Genomic DNA, 23,178 nt, shown 5'->3' on the forward strand with positions numbered 1-23,178 from the left:
TAACATGTCAATCATGTAGGAAATTGGTATAATATGCAATTGTGTCTATTATGTTCGTATCTTTTTATGTTGTAAAGAAAACGTAGACTTCATAATTTCTCAAGGATTTTTGCAACTATACTAGACAAATTATATATGAGTAAAGAAATAGTTTCTGAGATATGAAATTGTAGAACCCTTCTTTTCGGCTGTATGAATAGAACATTTGTAAATGTGGAATGACTTGATAACAGCACGAAGTGCAAAAGAAGGGCCAACTCCCCCTTCAATGAATCTACAGCAGACATGTTTTCATAAAAATTTAATAGAGAAAAGTATAACAAACATGGCGACCGGAAGTCGTCTGCAACTGGCAGCTGGCCAGCTTGATCAACAACTGGTTAGAGGAAATCAACTTTCATTTATTTCTACCATCACAAACCAGAATGTCCACAACAACACAAGGTCTCTGACGTCCCAACAACATCAGTCTGAGATAGTCTTTGATATTCTCATGTTGCCGACTTGACTGTCCATACAATGAAATCACAAAATGTCGAGGCTAGGGTCTACTGGATGTGGTGGTACTACGCTTGTCTGTCGTGACCCATTGTCAACTGATGATTTGATGATAATAAATTAGTGAAAGATGCTCACAATCTGGTTCTGGGAGTCTGGTGTTGTCGAGTCTGAGGGCGCGCACTCGAATATCTCAACCTGCAAGAGTAGCAAAGTATCGTTAGCTGGAGCAATGGCTGCCGAATAGTGGTAACGTCGAGATCACGATTCTTGAGTTTATATAGGGACTGGTCAATATGTCTACCATGCCGTAGATAAACATGGATATCCCACTCACGCACAGTGTCCTGACTCTGAGCAGGTCCTGGTTTTATTCCCTTAATGCTGAGCGCCAGCCAGGGTAACAACAAGTATCAATTTTTGCGTCTTATGATTGACGTGGGCTGGGATCGAACCATCTGCTCTCAGATTACTGTAATTACTACTGTAGTAGTAGCAGCAGCAGCAAACTACTACTACTACTACTACAACTAGAATACTACTACTAGTAGTAGTAGTAGTAGTAGTACTAGAAGTAGAAGTAATAGTAGTAGCAGTGTTCGAACCGATGGCGTTGCAATTTGCCACAGCTGGCATACACCCAAACGGGTTTATTGCAGTATAAACCTCGTTAGGATGAGAAAGCCACAATAACTCGGTGCGCCTAGTGGCTGCAAGAGTTGTATACTCCCCAGGGAGTTGAGATTGATAATACGATGTGCCGTTGAGATTGACATGGAGTGATCGAGGGAAAACAAATACCAGCGCCTTGAACATGCACTAGTTCCGTGGATATGTGCGCTATATAAATATCCTATAATGATAAATGTTTCAAAAGAATTTTTGACTTACGTCATCAAGATCGCCATCGAATCCTTCCATATGCCTGGAGCCGTCAAGACAGAGTCCAATAGTTAGGCAGGATGATGTTGCCGCTAGGCCCTCTCCTGTACCACAGATAGGCAGGTATTCATTTTAGGACTGTCATTTTGACTTATTCCGTCGTGTAAATCAGTTACATCACAGCGTGTTTCGATGAAACCAACGAGCACAGGTAAGCGCAAATCAACGAACACAATCAGACGAATCTGGCTTTCGACCCACGATTTAGGTGTCTGACACGCAATATTCCAGCTATATGGCTTCTTTCATAGAAGGGCGGTGGGTTAGCCTAGTGGTTAAGGCGTTCGCTCGTCACGCCGAAGACCCGGGTTCGATTCCCCACATGGGTACAATGTGTGAAGCCCATTTCTGGTGTCCCACGCCGTGATATTGCTGGAATATTGCTAAAAGCGGCGTAAAAACTAAACTCGCTCCTACAACTACCCACCAGTATGATATTCCTACAACTACCCACCTGTATGATATTCGTACAACTACCCACCTGTATGATATTCCTACAACTACCCACCAGTGTGATATTCCTCCAGCTACCCACCTGTATGATATTCCTACAACTACCCACCAGTATGATATTCCTACAACTACCCACCTGTATGATATTCCTACAACTACCCACCTGTATGATATTCCTACAACTACCCACCTGTATGATATTCCTCCAACTACCCACCTGTATGATATTCCTACAACTATCCACCAGTATGATATTCCTACAACTACCCACCTGTATGATATTCCTCCAGCTACCCACCTGTATGATATTCCTACAACTACCCACCTGTATGATATTCCTCCAGCTACCCACCAGTATGATATTCCTACAGCTACCCACCTGTATGATATTCCTACAACTACCCACCAGTATGATATTCCTACAACTACCCACCTGTATGATATTCCTCCAGCTACCCACCTGTATGATATTCCTACAACTACCCATCTGTATGATACTCATACAACTACCCACCTGTATGATATTCCTACAGCTACCCACCTTTGTAAAATCCCTACAGCTACTCACCTGTAGGATATGCCTACGTTGACTCACCTGAGGGTACACCTTCAATCTGGACCTCATCATTGCAGATAAGTTCAAACATCCCGCGGGTGGCATCGAAAATATACTTTACACTGTTCCATTTTCCTATCTGAAATGCAATAAAAGCATCAAACGTATTTTACAAGCATTGCACGTTGTAAATACCTACATTAGCAAAAGAACAGACTTGTAATTTTATTCCAGGAACCTTCCGTTAGTTTTAAAACTGTTATTTTATTTTTAATTGCATTAGTTTTTTTACACAGAAAATTCTCCTTAGAAAAAAATATTGTTGTCATAGAGGTCTTTGACGGAATCTGGAATGATCATTCTGTGGATGGTCGGTCCTTTAAGATATAAACAACAAACCAACAACAATACTGCAACATAGTTGTGGTTCTAAAACAGCAAGGGAATAAAAGGGGTTGATTTTGGATTCGAACCCTAACCACTTCTGAAATATGATTATACGGATAATTAAAACGTCTATAAATAGATATCAAAAATATCATGGAAACTCACAAATTTATTTGTTTTTTTTCAGTTTTTTATTATTATTTCATTTTTTACTTATTTTATCATCATTTATAAGTATCACTATTATTATTCACAAACTAACATGCTGATGACTACAACAATACAACTGGAGGAATGGATCAAAGACTGGAAGTGTACCTTGTATGGTAGTTTTATTTCCACATTGTTTGCACGTGCATACAGCGTCTTGCCCACGATGTACAGCTGTACTGAGGGCCGGTTACAGTTGCTGATGATAGACTGGGGCTTGTTGGGAACATAGTTGATGCGGAAGTTCAGTCTGGGAGGAGGAACATCAACATGATATTACACGACATGGAAGTATTGCACTGAGGTGACACGAAGTGGACATCAAGATGTGTCAGATGACATTAGATGGATATCAAGACAATGTGATATCAGGATGGAACAAGGAGGATATCAGTATATATTACGATGGTGCTGAAGATGTCAAGATAGAACAATAACACATCAAGATGTGTCAAGATGACATAAGATGGATATCAAGACAATGTGACTTCAGGATGGAACAAAGAGAATATCAGTATATATTACGATGGTGCCGATTATGTCAAGATAGAATCAATAACATATCAAGATGTGTCAAGATGACATTAGATGGATATCAGGATGGAATGTATCAATATATCAAGATGATGTCGATTATGAACAAAAGAATATCAAGATGTGTCAATATGATATTAGATGGATATCAAGACGAGCAATTATATCAAGATAGAACAAGGAGAATATCAGTATATATCAAGATGTGTCAAGATGACAATAACATAGATGTGTCAAGATGACATTAGATGGATATCAAGATGAGCAATGTGATATCAGGATGGAACAAAGAGGATATCAATATATCAAGATGATGTCGATTATGTCAAGATAGAATCAATAACATATCAAGATGTGTCAAGATGATATTAGATGGATATCAAGACGAGCAATGTGATATCAGGATGGAACAAAGATGATGATGATGATATCAATATGATGTCGATTATGTCAAGATAGAATCACTAACATATCAAGATGGCATCAAGAGGATATCAATTTAACCAGATGTGTCAATATATCATCAAGATGACATTAAGGTATTTCACGGGAAGGCAAGATAAAACCAGGATGGCGTCAGTACTGTACATCATTATTGTATCACCACGATGTCAGTATTGTCAAGATGATAGCATTCACAGATATCATCTTTGATTGGCATTCTAGAAGTTGAGGAGATGATGAATGGGGACAATTTTTATGGATATACAACTTCTTTATTAAGTTGTATATCCATAAAAAAATGTCCACATTCTTCACAGATAGCAGCAAGGTGGTATCAATATGACAACAAGATCAAAATAACTTCCAGTGGTATATTGATGGGTTCGGGATATTACAAAGTAGTAACAGAATGGTTTCGAGGTGATGTCGATATCAGCATCGACATGATGTTAAGATACTACTGGGTCATATGAAGGTCAAGATGCAAGGTGCCGGGATCGAGCCCACCTGTGACCGGGTGTAAAAACCTTGGAGTCAACTTTGTGTGCAGACTCTTTCAGTGTTGTCACAACCCCTAGTGTACAGTACACAACCCTGTGCACTTATAAGAACCCACGAATCCGCTGGTATATGACCAGATGGTGGCCACATTAATACGTGCAAACACCTAGTTGCGGGTACAGCAACGTGCAGTAAACTTGGACAAAGTACTGTGACTATGTGTCCCAGTCCACCCAACTGTGAATGGGTACCTCGTTAGGATGAGAAAGCCACAATAACTCGGTGCGCCTAGTGGCAGCAAGAGTTGTATACTCCCCAGGGAGTTGAGATTGATAATACGATGTGCCGTTGAGATTGACATCCAATGATCGAGGGAAAAATACCAGCGCCTTGAGCATGCACCAGTTGCGTGGATATGTGCGCTATATAAAAAATTCTCCCAGAACAGTATCCGAATTGTATCAAGATAGTTTAGACCGATATCAAGATCTGTCAAGATCAATTAGTGTCATTTTAAACAGGAGGAATGGGCTGTATGGAAGCATAGTGGTTAAATCGTTGGCTTGTCACGCTGACGGCCTGGGTTCGATTCCGTACATGGGTACGATATGTTATACCAGTGTGTGAACCTCTGTCCCGACGAGATATTACCGTGATATTCCTAAAGTAAGCGTGTAGCCCAAACCATACACACACAAAAAGATACAGTCACAAACTGATACTATTTAATCTGCCCGTGAAGATCTCACTTACAATTGGTCTTTATCAACCCATACTTCACCATAGGCGGATCCAGAAGGGGGGTGCTGGGGGTGCGCACCCCCAACCCCCCACCCCTCCTTTTTGTCCTGAACGTTTATTAAATGACCATTGAAGCTCGGGTGAAAATGAAATGTGCACCCTCCCTTTTCTCAATAGTATGCACCCCCACCCCTACCCCCACCCCCTTTCTAAAAAAGCTGTATCCGCCCCTGCTTCACGTAAGAGGCGACTGACTAACGTGATCGGGTGGTCATCGCTTACATGGTTCACACATGTCATCGTATCCCACTTGCTGTGGATCACTGGATCGTCTAGTCCAGACTCGATTATTTACAGACCGTCGCCATATAGCTGGAATATTGCTGAGTGCGGCGTTAAACAACAAACAAAACAACACGAGATAATCTGACTCACGCCAAGCCAAACTTCTTCCCCAGGGACCTGTTGCTAAAGGACCAGAACTTGATGAAGCTGCCCTTCCCAAACCGGGCACACATGCGATTCTTCTTTCGGATGATCTTCACCTCCCGCTGAGCGAACGCTGCGCCCGAGTGCATGACGTCCTCTACCTTCCCCATGTCGAAATTAAACCGCATAGAAGGAAGGCAAGCTGAAAATATACCAGTATGTGAAAAACAACGAGTGTTTCACGCGGGGGAACCAGAAATGGGTTTCTCACATTATGCCCATGTGGGGAAGCGAGTCCGGGTCTTTGAGGTCACGAGCCAACCACGAAGCTTTAACCGTATATTTGGATAAGCTAGTGAAATCCATCATTTTCTATTACATGTATATAAAACTCAAAAAATGTTAAAGAGCATTTTTCTTAAACTTCAAGCTTTTTTAATTTTTTGAGTAGTATACGTCTTATCTCATATTAAACTTAATGTGGACAATTGATATTTCTATCGAAGAAGAATCTTTAAAATCGTTGAGGATCCAAGGTCTTGATACTGATAGGCCAGTCGCCTTCATCATTAGCAACATTGTTGAGATACTTTTGTTGGGTTGAGTCCCATCAGGGACTCTCAGAGGGTGAATGTTCGAATCCCGGATGGGACTCAACCCAACAAAAGTACTAGAATCTGTACTTTACTGAGAAATGTAACCCCAAATATAACATGTCACATTTGACCACTTTCTAAACAGCATTGTGTATTCATAGTTCGTGTTATAGCAATAACATTGCTTTTTCAGTTCCGGGTAGCAATCTTCACGAAACACATTAAACCATACAAATACATACGGTTGACAAGATCGGGTCCCGCCAGTATGGCCGACGTGACACAGTGGCACTTCTTGGGGCTGTAGATGGTCCCCGGGGGGCAGGGCATCACCTGGAGGGCGTAGGTGTTCTGGCTCTCGGTCACCTGGTAGTATGCCATGCGGTCAAATGGCACGGCCACCTTCCAGCAACCTGAAATGTTCATGTCCGTCAAAACGTTTGTTTGTGCATTGTTTTACGCTATATGAGACCGCGGTCTGTAACCATGCCAGCTTGGACCAGACAATCCAGTGACTGGAATCATGAGAATTCTCTTGGGGGGTTTGTGTATGTCAATGTAACGCCGCACTGGTGACGGTTGTCTATAAACAATCCAGTTTGGTCTAGCCAATCACGTGACTGACATAATGAAAATCGAAACATGCAACTGGAATATGATGACATACATCAATTCATCGAGCCTGTCACCCGATTCTGTTTGTAGTCTTGTGTAACATGCGGGTTGCTACCCGCCAGTAGTTACGTCAGTTTGAACAGAATTTGAATTTTGTTACATGAGGAAGGATTCCTGGTGATGCAGGTTCCAAGATGTTGACCAAAAACTACGAATCGTAATCAGGGCGAATCTATAATTCGATCACATATCATTAGATTCTGGTGCGTCTAAGTGGGGTAACTCTGCACAGTGTAAGCGACGTCGTTGTCCATAAACTATAATCATTCAAGTCAGATGCAGAATTTATGCTCCCTTATTATATATTTTAAGAATAAATATTTTTAAGATGCTCAGTCATTAATGAAATGTAAATTTCACACGAACGGCATCCACTGACCAATATTCGCCACGAATTGCTCATGCGGCGTTAAGCAATATTTACTCACTCACTCATCAACACGCTTGTTAGGTTGATCATGTTATAATATAGGACATTGCTCTCCGTACCGTTGGCGGATGCCAGATCGTCAGGGACCCCACAGGCTTCTCTACACTTGTCATCGGGGACACAGTAGCCGCGCTTGCTGTTGAACCTGTGCTTGTGGGGACAACACATCGGCTTAGCGTAGATGTAGGGGCTGCTGGTATCCCGGGTACACTCGTAGAAACCCCCACACGTGTCCTGGCGAGCATACACCACCCCCGTCTTTCCGTTCATACGACAAGGATCTGAAATATTTGTTGTGGACAGTATTAGCGGCAGCGAAATCTGATTAATTCGTGACACTAGTTAGTCTTCTAGGCGGTAACTTACGGTACGTCTGCATTCCATATGGCCGACATTGCACCTTGAAGTTCTTGAAGGCATTTAGAAGTTGGTCGCCCATGAATACATGACACTTTTTAAGGATAAGAACTTCTTTTTATAACCCTCCACCACCTCAAGTCCCCTGATGGCTTTGTAAACATATTGTTTTTTTTGACATTGTACATTCTCCCACCTAGCGCTTTGTAAACATATTCATCTTGTATATATATTAAGTCTGAGAACTGATGAAGTATTCTCCTGACGAAAGAGCAAGAATTAGTCTGAAACCTTGCATAAAGAATATAAAGAAGTTGTTATCCATAAAATGTTCCTATACCATTACACCTTACGAATGATTCGTTACACCGGACAATAACTCTCAAACCTAACGCATGCCATGAAATACATTAGATATACGTGTGACCTAGTGCTTAAGAAAGATGAATTGTGATCTAAATCAGCTTTCCATGGTAACTGTCCTTTAACATTAGTTTTAGATTGTTGTACTGTACAGTTACTGAACTCCCTTCTGAAATAGGGCATGGAACCCATTGAACAATGAAAAGCACTTGCACCAAAATGGACCGGAAGAGCTTACGCTCAACAGGAAGTAATGTCACCTACCAATGCTGCATGGGACGGAAGATGGAGCCATGCACCTCATGTATTCCTGAAGCCAGAACAAGCCGTACGGACACATTCTGTTGGCGACATAGAACTCTCCCTTCTCGCTCATGTGGAACTCCAGGAACTGGTTACAAAACCGAGGGTTGATGCCGTACCACGTATTCCGGTCAAAACTACCTGTCGTGAACGACATGCCTGAAATACAAGAGGGGCGTATGTGACAGAAGGGTTGACGTGTATACATGTACAATATGTGTGTGTTGTGTGTGGACGATGTATAGCCCTGTATAGTCCGCTTGAAGTTTCAATAGAATAGAAATTTCATACCTATCATTTGCCCCGTTTGTTAGTCATTTCATTTAAAACCCACGTATATATATATTTCTGAGTTTAGTTTAAACATATTTTATTCACAATGTGAAAAGAATCGGGGACAAGTTCTTTCAACTTATTAAACCCCTCTCCGAAGATATTTACAATAACTAATTACATCACAAGCAATTATTAGAAACATAGACAGAGAAAGACTGAAAGATAACAGGGGGAAATGCTATAATACAAAAGGTGTATAGAGAGAAGACTACTGGAATCGTTTAGATTTGCATATATATTGATGTACATTTTTGAATATAATGTCATTTTTATGATTTGTCAGATCTGCAATGCCGTTTAAAATAACAGATAATGTAATCATAGAATTACTACCACATGCATCTTGAATAGCTTTAAGCATATTTCTGAGTAAGGTGACCAAAGCTATCCCTCGATTATTAACAGGATTACTTACAATACGGTTTTTGTACAAAGCAGCTATTATTGCTTAAATCCAAACTTGTGGAAAACAACTAGTTATAAACATTTTATGTTTTAAACACTTTTTTGGCACTAAAAGGGGCATTAATGTAGCTTCGCTTGTTTCAGTCAAGTAGTTAAAGCGTTCGCTCGTCACACCGAAGACCCGGGTTCGATTCCCCACATGGGTACAATGTGTGAAACAATTTCTGGTGTCCCCCGACGTGATACTGCTGGAATATTGATAAAAGCGGCGTAAAACCAAACACTCTTCTACTGAAAGTTTCATACAAATTATTATGTCATCTTTCTTACGTTATAGTATTCGTTTTACACATTGAACCTTTTTCAAAAGTACGTAAACTGCGATTAAATTACTTCTTTTGCATCATAGCCGGATAAAGCTAAAAAGTAACTAGTTTTGGAATAAAAGTCACTCGCATCAAGTAAAAGTAAATCTATAACTAAATGAGTGAGTGAGTGAGTTATTTCATTTCAGTAAATTAACGTGTTTATCTAATCAATATTTAGATTTCTGCAGAAAGCATTGTAGAAACTCTAAAGTCAAGTAAAGCCACAACACTGAATTGTATGGCAAAAGTGAGTGAGTATGGTTTAACGATGCTTTTAGCACTATTCCAACAGTATCACGGCGGGGGACACAAGAAATGGGTTTCACTCATTGTACCCATGTGGGAATCGAACCCGGGTCCTCGGTGTGACGAGTGAACGCTTTTACCACTAGGCTACCCCGCCCCCATATTGAACAAACTTTATGGATAACAACTTCTTTCATTTTGTGCGAGCGACGTTTCGATACAGATTCTTGTCCCGTTGTCAAGCAGGAATCTGTATCGAAACGTCGCACTCACGAAATAAAAGAAGTTGCTATCCATTAAATTTGTTCAATATTGTACTTCCCAAATTCTAAAATGCTACTCAAAGAAGTTACCCTGCCCCCATTTCAACGAGCGACTGTTGGTCGTTGTAAGACGTATACATGTCCAAAGCATCACATTTCTGACTGACTGACTGAGTTTGGTTTTACGCCGCTTTTAGCAATATTCCAGCAACATCACGGCGGGGGACACCAGAAATGGGCTTCACACATTGTACCCATGTGGGGATTCGAACCCCGGTTTTCGGCGTGACGAGCCAAAGCTTTAACCACTAGGCTACCCCACCGCCCCCACATTTTGAACATATGAAAACTGACCATAACCTTGCTCATCTAACATCACCTTTTTCAACGTGTAAATGGTGCCCGTATGACGCAGAAATGCTGCAGGTGAAAACATCATCGTCGAAAGAGCTTGGAATGTATTTGTATCTATCTATTTATCTTGAATAATTATTTCATATTTTTACAGTCATGAGATAACATAAAAACCCCGATAAAACATATTGTTGTTTTTTAGATGAGATGTTTCGTGTTTAAGGTTGAGTCTGTCCCTAGAGACTAGGCAACACACGAGTAACAGGGAGACAGCGATATACTCACGTAGTTCATCAAGGGTCAAGTAGTCAGGGACATCATGTCTCTTTGGTTTCATGGAGGCACCTGTTGTATTCCTGCTTGACTGAGCTGAGGCTTCCACAGATGCCCTTGCTTCTGCCTGTGCTTTAGCTTTAGCTTCTGCCTGAGCTGAAGCCTGTGCTTGTGCAGCTGCTTGTGCTTGTGCTGCTGCCTGTGCTTGTGCTGCTGCCTGTGCTTTCGCCTGTGCTTGTGCAGCTGCTTTAGCCTGAGCTTCTGCTCTTGCTTTAGCCTCTGCTTTAGCCTGCACTTGTGCAGCTGCCTTTGCATCTACGTTTGCCATCGACACTGCTTGTGCATTTGCTTCAGCTTTAGCTAGTGCTTCTAAAGCTTTTTGAAGTTCCACTGTTGTTAACGATTTAGCTTCAGCTTCAGCTCGGGCTTGAGCTTCTGCAGTCACCCGAGCCTGTGCTAGTGACTGTGCATGCGCAATGCTCTGTGCTTGGATTATGCCTGTAGTAGCTTCCATAGCAGTAGCAAAGGCAGCAGCTTCAGCAGTTGCATGTGCCTGTGCTTGTGTTAATATATGGACTAACGAATCGGCAGCTGTTTTAGCAAGAGAAAACTCATCTTCCTCAGCTTTCGACTTAGCATTTGCCTGTGCCTGAGCCAGGGAATTCGCCTGTGCAACTGTCGATGTTAGAGTTGTGGTATATTCCTGGGCCTCAGCATCCGCAGCAGCTAATGCTTGCGAGAAGGCCCTGATATTTGCTTCTGCCTGTGCCTTGAGTTTCCCTAAAGCTTTACGATCTCTTTCGGCATGTGCTTCTGCTTGTGCTTGAGCTTCTGCTTGTGCCTGAGCTTGTGCCTGTGCTTGTGCTTGCGCTTGTGCTTGGGCAGCAGCTTCTGCTTGTGCTAATGCTTGTGCTTGAGCCTGGGCGTCTGCTTGTGCTTGTGCTGCGGCCACTGCTTGAGCTTGTGCTTGCGCCTGGGCCTCTGCTTGTGCTTGTGCTTGCGCTTGGGCATCTGCTTGAGCTTGTGCCGCGGCCACTGCTTGAGCTTCTGCTTGTGCCTGGGCCTCTGCTTGTGCTAGCGCTTGTGCCTGGGCATCTGCTTGAGCTTGTGCCGCGGCCACTGCTTGTGCTTGTGCTTGTGCTTGCGCCTGGGCCTGGGCCTGGGCCTCTGCTTGTGCTAGTGTTTGTGCTTGCGCCTGGGCGTCTGCTTGAGCTTGTGCTTGCGCCTGGGCATCTGCTTGAGCTTGTGCCTGAGCTTGTGCTTGAGCTTGAGCTTGTGCTTGTGCTGCGGCCATTGCTTGAGCTCGTGCTTGTGCTGCAGCTTCTGCTTGTGCTTGTGCTTGCGCCTGTGCATCTGCTTGAGCTTGTGCTTGCGCCTGGGCATCTGCTTGAGCTTGTGCCTGAGCTTGTGCTTGAGCTTGAGCTTGTGCTTGTGCTGCGGCCACTGCTTGAGCTTGTGCTTGTGCAGCAGCTTCTGCTTGTGCTTGCGCCTGTGCATCTGCTTGAGCTTGTGCTTGAGCTTGTGCTTGAGCCTGGGCGTCTGCTTGTGCTTGAGCTGCGGCCACTGTTTGAGCTTGTGCTTGTGCAGCAGCTTCTGCTTGTGCTTGTGCTTGCGCCTGGGCCTCTGCTTGTGCTAGTGTTTGTGCTTGCGCCTGTGCGTCTGCTTGAGCTTGTGTTTGTGCTTGAGCTTGTGCTTGCGCCTGGGCATCTGCTTGAGCTTGTGCCTGAGCTTGTGCTTGAGCTTCTGCTTGTGCTTGTGCTGCGGCCACTGCTTGAGCTTGTGCTTGTGCTTGCGCCTGTGCCTCTGCTTGGGCTTGTGCTTGAGCTTGTGCTTGCGCCTGTGCATCTGCTTGAGCTTGTGCTTGCGCCTGGGCATCTGCTTGAGCTTGTGCCTGAGCTTGTGCTTGAGCTTGAGCTTGTGCTTGTGCTGCGGCCACTGCTTGAGCTTGTGCTTGTGCAGCAGCTTCTGCTTGTGCTTGTGCTTGTGCTTGCGCCTGTGCATCTGCTTGAGCTTGTGCTTGAGCTTGTGCTTGAGCCTGGGCGTCTGCTTGTGCTTGAGCTGCGGCCACTGCTTGAGCTTGTGCTTGTGCAGCAGCTTCTGCTTGTGCTTGTGCTTGCGCCTGGGCCTCTGCTTGAGCTTGTGCTTGTGCTTGAGCTTGTGCTTGCGCCTGGGCATCTGCTTGAGCTTGTGCCTGAGCTTGTGCTTGAGCTTCTGCTTGTGCTTGTGCTGCGGCCACTGCTTGAGCTTGTGCTTGTGCTTGCGCCTGTGCCTCTGCTTGGGCTTGTGCTTGAGCTTGTGCTTGCGCCTGTGCATCTGCTTGAGCTTGAGCTTGTGCCTGAGCTTGAGCTTGGGCAGCAGCCTCTGCTTGTGCTTGACCTTGTGCTTCTGCTTGAGCCTGGGCATCTGCTTGAGCTTGTGCCGCGGCAACTGTTTGTGCCTGTGCTTGCGCCTGGGCCTCTGCTTGTGCTAGTGCTTGTGCTTGCGCCTGGGCTTCTGCTTGAGCTTGTGCTTGCGCCTGGGCATCTGCTTGAGCTTGTGCCTGAGCTTGTGCTTGAGCTTGAGCTTGTGTTTGTGCTGCGGCCACTGCTTGAGCTTGTGCTTGTGCAGCAGCTTCTGCTTGTGCTTGTGCTTGCGCCTGGGCCTCTGCTTGTGCTAGTGTTTGTGCTTGCGCCTGTGCGTCTGCTTGAGCTTGTGCTTGTGCTTGAGCTTGTGCTTGCGCCTGAGCATCTGCTTGAGCTTGTGCCTGAGCTTGTGCTTGAGCTTGTGCTTGTGCTTGTGCTGCGGCCACTGCTTGAGCTTGTGCTTGTGCTTGCGCCTGTGCCTCCGCTTGTGCTTGTGTTTGTGCTTGCGCCTGTGCATCTGCTTGAGCTTGTGCTTGTGTTTGTGCTTGCGCCTGTGCCTCTGCTTGTGCTTGTGTTTGTGCTTGCGCCTGTGCATCTGCTTGAGCTTGTGCCTGCGCTTGGGCAGCAGCCTCTGCTTGTGCCAGAGCCTGAGCCTGTGCTAGTGCCTGAGCTTGTGCTTGTGCCATAGCTTGATCGTCGTCCTCTGATTGTGTTTGTACTAGTGCTAAAGCTTGTGCTTGTGCATATTCTTGTGCCTGAGCTTGAGCTTGGATCTGTGCCTGGGTCTCATTCTGTGCTTGCGCTTGAGTTTGAGCCCCGGCCTCTCCGCCAGTTTGTCCTTGATCTATAGCCAGCACTTGTGCCTGAGCTTGTGCCTGAGCTTGAACTTGAGCTTGAGCTTGAGCTTGTGCTTGTGCTTGTGCTTGGGCCTCTGGTTGTGTCTGTGCACCACCTTGTGCGTTCCCAGCTGCAAGTGCCCGAGCTTCTGCTTCAGCTTGGGCCTGAATGGCTGCAACAGCTTGTACATCTGCTATTACTATCGCTTCAGTTTCAGCAGCAGTGGCAGCGTAAGCCTCAGCATCGGCCTGTGCCTTTGCTAATACCTGTACACCTGCTAGTGTGTTGACTTGTAGTATCGATTGAGCTGATGCCACTGCCTCAGCTAAAGCAGTAGCCTCTGCCAATGCATATGCCTGTGCTTGACCCAAAAGTTGCAGTTGAGAATCTGCAGCCGTCTTCGCTTGGGCCCAAGCTTGTGCTTCAGCTGTCGAAAAAGCCCCTGCTTCCGCCTGAAGAAGTGCCTGCAATGTCGCTGCTACCTGGGCTTGTGCTGTGGCATGGGCTTGTGCTCGAGCATCTGCAGCTGAGAGGGACTGTGTGAGAACTTGAATCTGTGTTTGTGCCTGTGCCATAGCTTGTGCAAGCAGCTGCTCATCTGCTTGAGATGTATGAGAATTAACTTGAACCCCTCCTTGAGCCGCCGTTGCCACTTGTGCATTTGCCGCTGCTTGTGCATTGGCTTGTGATTGAGCTAAAGCCAACGCCTCTGCTTCTACAGCCGCGATAGCATTAGCCATCGCTTGTGCTTCAGCTGCTGCTTGAACAGCTGCAGCCGCCTGTGATCCTTGATCTGCCTGAACATTTGCTGGTGCTTGAGGAACCGCTCCTGCCTGAACATTTGATACTGCATTGGCCTCTACTGCTGCCTGAGCACCAGAAGCTGACTGTCCACCAGCAGCAGCTTGAGATCCCCAAACAGCAGCAATATCAGCATTCGACTGTGAAGCTGCTATTGCCTGTGCCATAGCTATTTCTTGTGCTTCTGCAGCTCCTAACACATTGGAGTCAGTTCCTCCTTGTGAAGATCCCATTACCTGAGACTCTTGCCCTGGAACACCAGCAAGTGCCTGCAAAGCGGCAGCTTCCTCAGTTGCTAAAAGGTTTGCCATTAACTGTGAATCACTCCCAACCTGGGATTGAGCCGACCCTGTTGCTTGAACGTTTGTTGCTGCCTGTGAGCCACCTAATGCTTGTGCTGAACCCATTCCCTGTCCTGCTTCGTCTATAACATCAGCAACTGCCTGTGAAGCTGCTATAGCTTGTGCTATTGCAGCTGCTTGAGCTTCTTCAGCAGCTAAGACATTAGCAAGAGACTGTGAGCCTCCTGCTGCCTGTGAAGATCCGGATGCCTGTGCCCCTTGTGCTGCAACAACATCAGCAGCTGCTTGTGAAGCTGCTATAGCTTGTGCCATACCCATTGCTTGAGCGTCCTCTGCACCCAAAACAGTTGCAAGAGACTGTGAGCCTCCCATAGCCTGTGAAGATCCGGATGCTTGGGCCCCTTGTGCTGCAACATCAGCAGCTGCTTGTGAAGCTGCTATAGCTTGTGCTATTGCAGCTGCTTGAGCTTCTCCAGCAGCTAAGACATTAGCAAGAGATTGTGAGCCTCCCATGGCCTGTGAAGATCCGGATGCTTGGGCCCCTTGTGCTGCAACATCATCAGCAGCTGCTTGTGAAGCTGCTATAGCTTGTGCCATACCCATTGCTTGAGCGTCCTCTGCACCCAAAACAGTTGCAAGAGACTGTGAGCCTCCCATAGCCTGTGAAGATCCGGATGCGTTGGCCCCTTGTGCTGCAACAACATCAGCAGCTGCCTGTGAAGCTGCTATAGCTTGTGCCATTGCAGCTGCTTGAGCTTCTTCAGCAGCTAAGACATTAGCAAGAGACTGTGAGCCTCCCATGGCCTGTGAAGATCCGGATGCTTGGGCCCCTTGTGCTGCAACAACATCAGCAGCTGCTTGTGAAGCTGCTATAGCTTGTGCCATACCCATTGCTTGAGCGTCCTCTGCACCCAAAACAGTTGCAAGAGACTGTGAGCCTCCCATAGCCTGTGAAGATCCGGATGCTTGGGCCCCTTGTGCTGCAACAACATCAGCAGCTGCTTGTGAAGCTGCTATAGCTTGTGCCATTGCAGCTGCTTGAGCTTCTCCAGCAGCTAAGACATTAGCAAGAGATTGTGAGCCTCCCATGGCCTGTGAAGATCCGGATGCTTGGGCCCCTTGTGCTGCAACAACATCCGCAAGGGCCTGTGAAGCTGCTGAAGCTTGTGCTAAACCAACTGCGTTTCCCCCTTGAGCAGCGACAGTATTACTGATCGACTGTGATCCACCTTGTGCTTGTGCTGAACCAATCGCTTGAGCTCCTTCTGCAGCTGCAACGTTTGCCGATGCCTGGGAACCCCCTTCTGCTTGTGATGACCCCACTGCATATCCCCCATCTGCTGCAACGACGTTGCTAATGGCCTGGGAGGCCCCTGTAGCTTGTGCTGAGCCAAGTACTTGAGCTCCTTCCTGTGATATGACATTAACAGCTGCTTGTGAACCTACCGCTGCTTGTGCTGAACCTATTGCCGAACCTCCTCCTGCTGCATTGACATCAACAATACTTTGAGCTCCCTCCCCAGCGTCGTCCATCATTGGAAACCCAACCCACGGTGGTGAATTGTTTGCAATACCAAAGGATCCTAAAAGATTTGTTTCTGCTTGTGCACCTTTCACAGGTTCCACGCTGTTTATATTAACATTGGCCTTTATCTCCGGGTCGACTTGGGCATCTAGGAAAGTTGGCTTGTTGAAGAAATTGGAAAATCCATCGACATTAGGTTGTTCAGCAGCGGACTGAGCAGTTTCGACACCAGCAGCGGCTTCAGCCATGGCAAGAGCAGCTGCTTCCAGGTTTGTATTACCAGCTTGGTTTACCTGCATTGCTGAGCCAGGAGGTCCTGGAAGGACCTGAATTCCACCTTGTGACTGTGCCTGAGCCTGAGCCTGAGCTTGTGCTTCTACCTGTGCTTGAGCTTGTGCTTGAGCCTGTGCTTGAGCTTGGGCCTGGGCTTGTGCTTGTCCTTGAGCTTGTGCTTGTGCTTGGGCATGTGCTTGAGCCTGAGCCTGTGCTTGTGCCTGTGTCTGAACTTGGGCCTGGGCCTGGGCTTGTGCTTGTGCTTGTGCTTGGGCCTGTGCTTGAGCCTGAGCCTGTGCTTGTGCCTGTGCCTGAGCTTGGGCCTGGGCTTGTGCTTGTGCTTGAGCTTGAGCTTGAGCTTGTGCTTGGGCCTGTGCTTGAGCCTGTGCTTGTGCTTGTGAGGTGGTCAATGTCTCAGCTTGTGCACCTGCTGCAACACCATTTTGGCTAGCTGGCTGTGCTTGAACTGGAACACCAGCTTGATACCCTCCACCAAATTGCACAAGTGTGTTCATTGCAGATCCCGAACCTGAACTTGAACCTCCCACGCCGTGTCCACCGAGACCGCCTCCAAACACAGCTATTTGCAAATCAGAGGACATCCCTGCTCTTTCGAGTTTGTTTCTAAACCCTGTCGCCGCCTCATTAATGGCCTCGGCTTGACGCTCTGCATTTTCAGCTGCTGCAGCAACAGCATCGGCCCTGGCAGATCCCAGGCTTGATGTAGCTGAGAGGTCAAGATAGTTCACAACCTCCGCAGGATAAGGAAACAACCCAGTCGGGGTTCCCCCTGCACCGTGGCTGCTATATCCTCCACCGATTGCATTTTGACCCACTGCCGTGTCATAGAAGAATGCCGTGGTCGAGCCTGTACCGAGAGTAGGGTCACTGCCTCCCACTCCGATGTTACCCGTGGAAGCAGGATCCGCTGCTAGTTTGTTGGCGAGTCCTTGTCCTTGGCAACACTTGTACGTGCAGCAGTTCTTGGCGCAGCATTCACCAGTCTGTGCGCTGGTTGTACAGACGGAACACAGGACAACTACGATGGCGGGAAGGAGAGGCATGGCTGTGTATCTGTAAATATACACATATAATAGGTGTAGTTGTCAACTATAAATCACGTCTTTTTCATGATATAACATTTTTTAAGGATAACTTCTTTCCTCACGCCTAACACGCAGGTTCGATTCCCTACATAGGTACAATATGTGAAGCCAATATATGGTATCACCGCCGTGATATTATTGGAATATAGCTAAAAGCGGCATAAAACTAAACTCAATCATTCTTTTTCGTTTTTAACGGTTTTTCAGGGTAAAGTCGTGATTCCGCTGATGAAGAGACAATAGTGAGCGAGTATGGGTTTATGCTACCCCCACAGGCTACCCCACGCTTTTGAAGAGTGAGTGAGTGAGTTAGTGAGTTTAGTTTTACGCCGCAATTAGCAATATTCTAGCTATTTGGCGGCGGTCTGTAAATAATCGAGTCCGGAGCAGAAAATAAAGAGATCAACATCATGAGCATCGATCTACACAATTGGGAACCGATGACATGTGTGAACCAAGTCAGCGAGCCCGACCACCCGATCCTGTTAGTCGCCTCTTAGGCAAGAAATAGCGTCACGTCGTTACTGACAAGAAGGAAGTTGTTGTTGAAGGTTCATGTCTTCCTAACATACTTTGGTGCGGTGGAGTAGCCTAGTGGTTAAAGCGTTCGCTTTAAGTAAGTGAGTGAGTGAGTTTAGTTTTACACCACTTTTAGCAATATTCCAGCTATATCACAGCTGGGGACACCAGAAATTGGCTCCACACAGTGTACCCATGTGGGGAATCGAACTCGAGCCTTCGGCGTGACGAGCGAACGCGTTAACCACTAGGCTTCCCCAACGCCCCTTTACACATTCAATAGCATGTATATTTGAAAATGGCACTTATCATGAATAATATGTCCAATATTCCACCATTGCATTATGTTACAGAAGAATCTAGGACAGGAGAATATATTTTGAAGCCACTCTCAAATATAGAATTGAATTTGCGACATATAGAACCCATGTAATGCATATTGAAACGGGAAGATATATATACTCTCCCAGATTAATGTGGACTGTGCCATAACAAATTTACAGCCAATAGACACAACTAGCACTTAGTTCTCATGTTATGACGGTGTACATTACACATACATCTGTAGCTGTCCCTCGCAGGAATTTTGCTAAAAGTGTCGTAAAATTAAACTCACTCACTCATAACCCTAGCTATCTATGTACCAGTCATTAAATTACTTTGCGGATAACGAATTAATAAAATATTTAAATATCAGAGTATTAACAAAGCGCTTAGTTCGCTCATGCAATGAAATTCAGAAACGAAAATTTTATGTATAAAGATTGTTAAATAAAATCAACAAAAACCTTTCACATGCGTAAGAAACCTCTGCTAAAGAGATGTTACAGCACATGGTACAGTTCATGGTACAGTACATGGTACAATTCCGACTGTATTATGACCATGTGTTCCATGAATGACTATCAAATAGCGATAATGTGAAGTGTTCGGGAAAAGGTGAGCGTATCCTGCCCCACCGGTGGCACCCGTCATAAACACATGCAAAGTCTAGTCAATCGTTCACCTGAAATAATTCGGGAATGTATATGGTACGTGTCAAAATAAGGAATTGCCATAAACTATAATCAAATAATATTTCTGTTTCCACTAACCCCACTCATTTGTACTATGGCAATATCTGCAGTATTTCTGCCAAAACAAATACTGATTGACATCTGCTTAAAAGTTGTTTGATAACGCTCATAACATTCAATTGTCTGAAAGGATTTCAAAACCTGATTTTTTTAAGACAAGTTGCGAACATTTCCAAACTTGAAACTTCAACGAATGTCCGATGCGATTCTCTATTTTCACTTGTATTTTGCGTTCTTTGGTTATGTGGGGCGATGGGGTAGCCTAGTGGTTAAAACGTTCGCTCGTCACGCCGATGACCCGGGTCCGATTCCCCACATGGGTATAATGTGTGAAGCCCATTTCCGGTGTCCCCCGTCGTGATATAACTGGAATATTGTTAAAAGCGGCGTAAAACCATACTCACTCACTCACTCACTCACTCACTCACTCACTCTTTGGTTATGTTTAGTTGAACAATTGACTTTGCATCAGTGTAATTGCTGTGTGCCACCGGTGTTGCAGGAGATGCTGAGGGTTTCGAGAACATTTGGAATTCATAAGCACATGCCCAGATAGGTCAGTTCCATATAAAATTAACGGGTGTTAAATACTGAATAAACACCGCAAATCAGATAACTGCGTTAGTTACAAATCCGAAAATCGTTTTTTTTTTTTGTCTTTTTGTTTTGAAAAAATTAAATTTGATATCATTAAAATAAACTTATCTACAATCTACAATTGGATATAAATCAAAAGAACTCGCGTCCCCTTTATGTATTCTGTTTATATACATATGTATAAATTAAATGTGATGCACATTTTGAAGAACGGAACTTGCGGAAAACACTGTCTCTACATCTTCAGTAATTCCAACTCACAAAGCGAAATGATTACAGTCTAAGGATCGATTTGGTAAAAGGAGACTGGTTTTAAGCCAGTTTGGAAAACAACAAGTTTGATTCATATCATCAAAAGCAACCCTAACTCCAGTAATTAAAGCTTAACTCAAGTAAGAAATCAGAAGGAAAATATTTGGTGCGCAGTGGAAATTAAACTTAGCTACATACATTTTGACTTACCTTTCAGTCAACTAATCTGAACTGAATTCTCCTTTTAATCAACTAAACGCGAATTCCCATTTTAATGTAATGAGAAATGTGAAATAAACTAATGAATAATTAAATTTAAACTTAAAATGAAGAAACTGTCTATCTAGCAACTGTCAAATGTATATACTTTTTATCGGAATACTTATAAATAAAACGGTTAATGTTCAAAAGTCACATTATCCAAGGGTGTTAGTCCGGATTGCAGAGGGGGTTATGCTCACTAAAATATATACCGCAGTAAATTCAATTGTGTATGAAATAAAAGTAATTTCTTAAGGGAACATAAAGTACTTTTGATTCCCGTTTCTACATATCTTTAGCTATCTAAAATACATTTTAAAAGTATCAATCATATTATAAGAAAAAGGGGGAAAAAAAATCAGCTTTTATGTTTTGAAAATGAAAGAAATAAAATCATAGGTCGCGCAACAAGTGCTCATTTGGGATTAATAGAAATGCTGTTTGTTGATTTGGGTACCAGGTTAATGGGTAAATTAATCCGTTTTCAGCCAACTTACCTCTCGCTAGCTGCGCCCTGTATGTAGTTCCGTTAATAACGCTGGCCTGACACTTTCCGTGTGGTCGGGTTTTGTTCGGACCTCTGTATTTAGATAATGTCCATCACATACGTCATGACCTCTCGAGGTCGGTTTCAGGTCACGTTTGTGTGACAATTTTGCAGAAGGTCGCCATCTTGTTTCTTGCACAACTGCGCATGCACTAAACGGCCTTCCGCTTGAGTGACAGTCACGCGTACTTTTATATGCATGCCAACCGCAATAGGGATGAACTGCACGATGCGCGCCCTCAGCTTACCAATTGGTTAATTACAGGTTAAAACCGTCATGCCATGAATTTATATTCTTTCCGTGATTTTATGTGCTTAAATACATTTCTTTAAAATTGCTGACCACTTCGTCTCGAACAAATTTGGATATGATGGTAATATATACATTGTATATAGCAACAAAATAGTTTTTTATCATTCGCTCACGTATATAACTGATGTCTGGCAGTAGTAGCAGCAGCAGCAGCAGTTGTGGTAGTAGAGGTAGTAGTAGTTAGTAGTAGTAGTAGTAGTAGTAGTAGTAGTAGTAGTAGTAGTAGTGGTGGTGGTAGCAGCAGCAGTAGTGGTAGTACTAGAAGTAGCAATAGTAGTGGTAGTAGAAGTAGTAGTAATAGTAGTAGTAGTAGTGATGGTAGCAGTAGTAGTGGTAGCAGTAGTAGTAGTGGTAGTAGTAGTAGTAGTAGTAGTAGTGGTAGTAGTAGTAGTAGTAGTAGTAGTAGTGGTACTAGAAGTAGCAGTAGTAGTGGTAGTAGAAGTAGTAGTAATAGTAGTAGTAGTAGTGATGGTAGCAGTAGTAGTGGTAGCAGTAGTAGTAGTAGTAGTAGTAGTAGTAGTAGTAGTAGTAGTAGTAGTAGTGGTAGTAGTAGTAGTAGTAGTAGTACTAGAAGTAGCAGTAGTAGTGGTAGTAGAAGTAGTAGTAATAGTAGTAGTAGTAGTGATGGTAGCAGTAGTAGTGGTAGCAGTAGTAGTAGTGGTAGTAGTAGTAGTAGTAGTAGTAGTAGTGGTAGTAGTAGCAGTGGTTGTAGCAGTAGTAGTGGCAGTAGTTGTAGTAGTAGTAGTAGTAGTAGTAGTAGTAGTAGTAGTAGTAGTAATGGTGGTAGCACCACCAACAGCAGTGGTAGTAGCAGCAGAAGGAGTATAAATAATCGTGGCAGTAGAAGTGGCTTTGTGAGTGCTGATCATAAACATTGTTATTTTGTAAAGCATTGGTGGTATGTATGTTAAACACACATTTAATCACATTGACTCTCCAGACACATCAGCTACAATATGTTACACGTTTCTTTTGATTTGTGACCGGAATTCCTCGCCGTGCATCATTAACTTTACAATTCCAACAAACATGGCCAATCCCCTGTAACAGAAGTCACTGTGTCAAAAATGCCTCTAAAAAACTCTCAACAAGAGGATTAAAATATATTTCCTGGTGCCAAGTTTCCGCGTACTCAAACTGCCAGGTAAGCATAACTCTCAAGCGATAAAGGCTTATGTGTTCTATATCAGGCTCCAGACCTTCTCAAGCAGGTCATTAAAAAACTCACATACCATTAACCTACATGCAGGTACATGTACCGGGGACAAGGAAAAAAGTAATGTTCCAAATATACTGATCGCCATTACCGAAGGGTCACTTATGGATGCAGGGTGCTAGACATTAACATATACCCACAGGCATCTATAGGTCTTAGCTTGTTGAATATGTAATCCGCTGCTGACGACAATTCTGTTCATATCCTTGTCACACTGACTGGATTACCTTTCCGAAAGTAGGAAAATGGACAACGACGAAAAAGAAAAACGAAAACCACCAGATTCATTGTGATTGCAAAAACAACTGCCAAAATGTCATGCTTGAATGCAAAAAGTGGTTTAGCCCATGCACGTGCATTACATGACAAGGAACGGTAAAATTAATGGTTCATTCCAGATGCATCTTCTGAAATTGAAACCAGGTTTTTCAATACAATTATCGCTCATTTTCAGCATGATCCGCCAATGCTGCTGAGAATCTAATCCTGCTCTTGACCCACAATCTGAAACTCGTTTTGTGTATTAAAAATATTCAGAATCATTTTT

At 44.3% G+C, this 23,178-nt stretch overlaps 1 protein-coding gene across 10 annotated transcripts; it reads right to left on the reverse strand.

Annotated features, from left to right (window-relative positions):
- Positions 1–286: 286 nt before the first annotated feature.
- Positions 287–21,194, reverse strand: LOC124277644 (retinitis pigmentosa 1-like 1 protein). 10 transcript variants are annotated; one of them, XM_046713371.1, is made up of 12 exons: positions 21,053–21,194; positions 13,636–17,818; positions 13,012–13,065; positions 10,677–12,531; positions 8,381–8,578; positions 7,456–7,677; positions 6,534–6,704; positions 5,702–5,897; positions 3,155–3,296; positions 2,489–2,588; positions 1,390–1,484; positions 287–696 (listed from the first exon to the last, which is right to left on the reverse strand). In XM_046713371.1, exons 2-12 carry the CDS (start codon positions 17,806–17,808, stop codon positions 619–621), a joined length of 7,284 nt encoding a protein of 2,427 aa, XP_046569327.1. In that variant the 5' UTR covers positions 17,809–17,818; positions 21,053–21,194; the 3' UTR covers positions 287–618. The 10 variants fall into 10 exon arrangements, with proteins under 10 accessions (XP_046569327.1, XP_046569325.1, XP_046569322.1 ...); XM_046713369.1 differs by having other exon boundaries at positions 10,677–15,087; positions 15,661–17,818; XM_046713366.1 differs by having other exon boundaries at positions 10,677–13,647; positions 13,906–17,818.
- Positions 21,195–23,178: the final 1,984 nt, after the last annotated feature.

This window comes from Haliotis rubra, unplaced genomic scaffold (assembly GCF_003918875.1).
Source record: "Haliotis rubra isolate DU_JTF1 unplaced genomic scaffold, ASM391887v1 Scf225, whole genome shotgun sequence".
Lineage (NCBI taxonomy): Eukaryota > Metazoa > Mollusca > Gastropoda > Lepetellida > Haliotidae > Haliotis > Haliotis rubra.